Raw genomic sequence first — 6,000 nt, 5'->3', positions numbered from 1 at the left:
AGAGAGAGAGAGAGAGAGAGAGAGAGAGAGAGAGAGAGAGAGAGAGAGACACAGAGAGAGAGAGAGAGAGAGAGAGAGAGAGAGAGAGAGAGAGAGAGAGACAGAGACAGAGACAGAGACAGAGACAGAGAGAGAGCCTTGGTTTGTGTGTGTGTGTTTCTCAGAAGGCCTATGAAGATGGAGGAGAGGTGACGTGGCGACCGACCGGCCGGGTCTGGTACCCATGAAGGATGATGCCACGTCCTCACACGACACGTCCTCCGCTCAAACACTCCACTCCCTCGTCACACCTTCCTCCTACGCTTCCTCTCTTTCTTCCTATCCTCCTCCTCCTCCTCCTCCTCATTTCTTCCTTTCCTCCCCCTGTCCCCCAGTCTCGGCTCTCACTTGAATGTGTGTGTGTTGTGTGTGTTTCTTAGAAGGCCCATTAACTAATTTTGTCCTAAACCCTTTTTGGGAAAGGGTGCCCTCTGCCTATTAAATCCTAAATATCTCAGCCTTCGAAGCACATACAAACATGAAATGAGTTACATTTGAAAGCTAGGACCCCCGTTTTGCCTTAAAATGTGTTCATTCTGCTCTAACTTACCCACATTTTTAATAGAACAGCTCAAATCTCAAGAACCTGAATGCAGCGCATATGCGTCTCCAGGACACAATGGGTTAAGATGGAGGAGAGGTGATGTGGCGGCCGGGTAGGGTAGGGTACCCATGAAGGATGATGCCGCGTCCTCACATGGCATAGGCACTGACCTTACAGTGTACACTGCAGCTTCCCCCCCAACAGCCATCCTGATGTAATATTAAAGTCATTATTCCTGTCTGTCTGCCTTCTCTACTGCCTCAGTCAACATTACACACAGTAATACAGTACAGAAGCTTTCGCAGAGCACAGACTGCTGTTTCAGGCAACATCAGCGATTTTGAGTCTGTGTGTGTGTGTGTGTGTGTGTGTGTGTGTGTGTGTGTGTGTGTGTGTGTGTGTGTGTGTGTGTGTGTGTGTGTGTGTGTGTGTGTGTGTGTGTGTGTGTGTGTGTGTGTGTGTGTGTGCGTGTGTGTTTGTATGTAAATGACTTTTAAATTATCACCTAATCTACTTTTCGCTGTGTTCAGCTCGCATGGGTATGGGAAATAATGGTCACAATTTGTGCCTCTTTGGAAGCCATTACAGGTATATTGTGTAAGCGGGCTTTTTTGAAAAACAAGCTTCTTAGTACTGAGGTGGTATATTAGGGGCTCCAGAGCTCAAACACACAGAGGTCTGGTAGGAACCAGGCTAGTATAATAGGTCTGCAAAGTCCCTTTCTTACCATGTAAAAAAAGCAACAACAATATGCCCTTGCACTAAAATACTGCTGGTCTACCCATTACAGTAATCAGTTCCATGGGCCTTTTGTCTGCAGCTCTGTTCTTGATGACAGCAGAGGCAATTGAATCAAATAAGGTGACTTTCAGCCCGTGTTGCCAGATTGGGCGGTTAATCGCCCAATTGGGCTGCTTGGGATGGCTGTCTGCGGGTAAAAACGGGAAAAATCTGACATTTGGCGGTATTTTTCTGCAGTTTTATGCCCGTAGAAATCAATGCGATTTGTTGAAATTGGGCGGAATTTAGCGTCTCTTGCCGGTTCTTGAGCACCTTTTGGGCGGGATTTGATCAGACACATCTGGCAACACTGCTTTCAGCAGCCTCCCTCCCTCCCTCCGCCAGTCAGGGGCGGGGAGCGGTGGAGTCAGGATGGATGATCCATGACCAACAGCCACTTGACAGGGAGGCTGAGGCTCCATCACGACTCCGCAAACACCAGTTCTAAAAATGGATGTGGCCAGAACAGTGCACCGGCACGCAGTACTGTCACAACCAGGCAAGCAAACGAGGCAATTGTCTATAGGCCCCCCAGCTAAAAGGGGGCCCCTGGCAATGACTGGTGGTGTACTTGCATTCAAATGACAGCAATAATAACTTTGGGAGTGAGGCAAAGCCTCCTTAAATTCAATGAGCATAAAAAAACTGCTATCGAAATCTCTGGAGGTTTTGAAGAGAAAAAAGGGGCCTCAAGCCCCTCTTTGCCTAGGGCCCCAAATACCTTAAAATGGCCCTGGCACCGTGAGTATGGAGTACAGAGCTTTCACATACCGGTATGCAATACACAGGGCCATACCACTATAACATTAAACATATCTGGAAAACATACCACATGCTACATTTTACTTTCCTGGTGAACCAGTAGCCTGTAAGTAACAGGTTTGTGTAGCCCAGCCCCCTGGGCGTCAACACATAGCTTCTGGTTCACCAGGAAAACATTTTACTACCGGTAAATACCTTTTCAGTTTGAAAGTGAAAGTAGCTGACAATGAATTGACTTGGGGGAAAGGCTGGATTAAATAAGGCCAGTCATGTCATGTTCCCTACCTGTTTTTCCTGTCACTATATATTTGTATGTCTTTCTCTGTAATGCACGCTTTGGGATGGCATAGTCAGTAATAACATGCTGTCATTCACAGGCAGTATTTATTTATTTTTGGGTTCAAATATACAGTTGTAAGATATTCTTTCAAGTATTATGTACAGAATGGTTTATAAAACATTACCATTTCTTTGACTGTTTCAGATTTAGTAAAATTACTCATTCATTAGTTAACATCATTTTCATCTCTATGAAAGGCTTTTAAATAAAAAAGAAAGAGCATGTCCTTTCAGAGAATTCTCCATATAGGCAGTCATCACAGTCATCACTGTTACACTGTTGAATGTTCCGTTGTAGCACGCTTGCCCTCTGCTGTCCAAAAATAAGTACTGCAGGTCAAACTTAAGATCTCAAAGTAATGTAGTAGACCTCAGCTTTACCTCATACACAGGCATTCATTTCCCAATTTTATTTTTGATTTATTTATTTACAAATAGTACAACAGTAGAGTCAGTCAGTCACAAATAAATAAACAAACATAAGAGATCATGACAAACAAGTGTTTACAGCAACGTTTGACCATGCAGCTAATTGAGGATTGTCCAGCAATGTCTACGAAACAGATTAGAAGCCTTCGCCTTGAGTCTCTGCATCCAATGCAGAGGCCCCATGAAACCACCGGACGTTTCATTCCCTCGTTTTCAAACCAAACCCCAAGATATGTATCTACCTATCTGTCTCTGATTTCAGGAGATGGGTAGGAGAAAAAATAAGCTTTCCTCTCCTTCTCCAGCTACAACTCTGACTTTAGTCATTTCTATGTGTTAAGGCACTTTTTTTTTAGACCAAGAGGAGAATTAAAAACGCAACCTAAAATGGAGATACCTGCAGTGCTCTGGTGAAGCTATTAGTAACATATAGACATGGCACCTTCCTTTAAAAACAAAGCAAACAAGAAAACAGAAACCAAGCCAACGGAAAATAAAATGCGGAGAAGAATTTCCATTTGTCTGGGGTCGGCACTTTAAGTTGTATACATTCTTTTTTATGCAAGTCTTCTTTGACAGTTTATTTTTGTAACACTTTATTTGACGTGATCTACATAACATTGCCATGTAACCGTCATACCAATGATATGACACGTCAGGCACATTAATGACCTTATTGATGCTTATAACTGCTGTCCTGATTTGTGATTTGCTTTTTGGAATGTCAAGTTGAGTCCCATGACATTAAAAACCTAAAATACACATTATGACAACAGTGAGAGTCATCAACAGCAATACAGTGTCTTTAATATTCCTGACGTGTCGTTCCGATTCGGTAACACTTTATTTTAGGGATACATCTATTAGCACTAATACATACAATGTTTCTGTATAAGTAACTTGTAAGGCATGTACAAAGCAAAATCAAACATTTGTTAGGCATGTATTCGCAAATGTCTTGTTCATGCACAATAAGGGATTTATTACCAATTTAACCTTAGAAAGGACCTAGTAGGCCTTAGCGTTTGCTTAGTACATGCCTTACAAGCTACTTATGCAGGCATTAACATTGTATGTATTAGTGCTAATAGATGTATCCCTAAAATAAAGTGTTACCCGTCATTCTTATGAAGGTTAAATGACACCCTTGTGTAGGCCTACATGTAGCCCATGTCAAGTAAACTGTTGCCCCATTTTTAAAATAGTTGACATTCAGCTCTTTTGTGAATTACACACTGTATTCCTTTTGCTGAATCTTCATTTTTATATAAAACAAATTAGGAGTTAAGGCAGCACTGCTACACTTGTGATTCAAATCATGCCTTCTGATTGTTCATTCAGTCTCTAAAACTATTATTACTTTGTTTCATTTGCTGTTTTCCTTGTCAATGTTCTCTTCGCCCATCTAATGTAATCTCTATGCATGTACAATTACCAGCACTGAAACAAAACAATATTTAAAAAAAAAATGAAGTTACACAACATTATTGTATTTTACAGTATTCTTGCCATGGTTCATGGTTCCTTTTAAGGCAGAACGTGGGCTATGACAGTGGCTTGATGCATAACATAAGTGTGTGTGTGTGTGTGTGTGTGTGTGTGTGTGTGTGTGTGTGTGTGTGTGTGTGTGTGTGTGTGTGTGTGTGTGTGTGTGTGTGTGTGTGTGTGTGTGTGTGTGTGTGTGTGTGTGTGTGTGTGTGTGTGTGTGTAATGTATGTATGTAACTTAAAGCCAATAAAAAGGTTTCCATGGTTCGGCAGCAGTGCTACTGTCATTCGGTGTGAGAAGCCCAGTCCACTACTACTGGGACCTGCAAGCTTCCTCACCAGTGCACAAAACCAAACCCTACCTACTACAATATCAGTCTCTGCACAGCAAAGCCTCCGCATACATAGCACAGTGTTCAGTAAAAATGTGTGTGTGTGTGTGTGTGTGTGTGTGTGTGTGTGTGTGTGTGTGTGTGTGTGTGTGTGTGTGTGTGTGTGTGTGTGTGTGTGTGTGTGTGTGTGTGTGTGTGTGTGTGTGTGTGTGTGTGTGTGTGTGTGTGTGTGTGTGTGTGTGTGTGTTTTGTCTCAGGACATGCCATCGTTCCAGTGTGTGGCCCATTCTTTCTTGTGTAAGATGACGGACTTCTCGTCCTGGAACTGGGGCCGGTCGTGTCGAGGGATCTTGACGGCGTGGTATTGAGGCACTTTGTCTTTGTACTGGGCCCTCCGGAAAAAGCCACACTGTTTAGAGAGAGAGAGAGAGAGAGAGAGAGAGAGAGAGAGAGAGAGAGAGAGAGAGAGAGAGAGAGAGAGAGAGAGAGAGAGAGAGAGAGAGACAGAGAGAGAGAGCACAAGGGAAGGGAAGGGAATGGAAGGGAGGATTTCAGAGAAGAGGAGAGAAAGAGGAAAGGAGAGGAGGGGAGGGGAGAGGGAGAGGAGAAGAGAGGAGAGGAGAGGAAGAGGAGAAAATGTGTGGATGGGGGGCATGTGTGTGTGTGTGTATGTGTGCGTGCGTGCGTGTATCCGTGTGCGTGTGCGAGCATGCATGTGCATGTACGTGTGTGTGTGCACGCATGTGCATGTGTGTGTGTGTGTGTGCATGCATGTGTGTGCGTGCGTGAGTGTGTGTGTGTGTGTGCGTGCATGTGTGTGCGTGCGTGAGTGTGTGTGTGTGTGTGTTCGTGGTTAAGCCAGACAGCAGATCACAGAGGGCAACATGGGGGGTAGAGACAGGGGCGGAGTAACAATGAAGAAGAGGCAGGAGAAAAGAGGGAGCGAGGGAGGCAGGAACAGGAGAAAAACACAAGAAAAAGAGACATATGCAAATGAGAAACACACTCATTATCAGTTCACTCAGACAGTTGACTATCAAGACTGTGGCGAGAGAGAGAGAGAGAGAGAGAGAGAGAGAGAGAGAGAGAGAGAGAGAGAGAGAGAGAGAGAGAGAGAGAGAGAGAGAGAGAGAGAGAGAGTAAGAGACAGCTAGCTAGACAGAGACAGAAAGAGAGACTCAGAGAGAGAGAAAGAGAGAGAGAGAGAGACTCAGAGAGAGAGAAAGAGAGAGAGACTCAGAGAGAGACTCAGAGAGAGAGCACTTCTTCACTGCCACATTCATCTCCC

The 6,000-nt window shown here is 44.1% G+C and overlaps 1 protein-coding gene across 1 annotated transcript in view; it reads right to left on the bottom strand.

The window, feature by feature from the left end:
* Nucleotides 1-4,912: 4,912 nt before the first annotated feature.
* Nucleotides 4,913-6,000, bottom strand: part of itga7 (integrin, alpha 7) — an 80,567-nt gene continuing 79,479 nt past the window's right edge. Inside the window, exon 26 of the mRNA XM_063214855.1 lies at nucleotides 4,913-5,121. Within this exon, the coding sequence (XP_063070925.1) occupies nucleotides 4,966-5,121 (156 nt within the window). The 3' untranslated portion in view covers nucleotides 4,913-4,965. The remainder of the gene's footprint in view (nucleotides 5,122-6,000) is intronic.

Source organism: Engraulis encrasicolus, chromosome 14 (assembly GCF_034702125.1).
Source record: "Engraulis encrasicolus isolate BLACKSEA-1 chromosome 14, IST_EnEncr_1.0, whole genome shotgun sequence".
NCBI classification, from domain to species: Eukaryota; Metazoa; Chordata; class Actinopteri; order Clupeiformes; family Engraulidae; genus Engraulis; species Engraulis encrasicolus.
The sequence above is the reverse complement of the archived record's forward strand: the minus strand, read 5'-3'. Positions and strand labels throughout refer to the sequence as shown.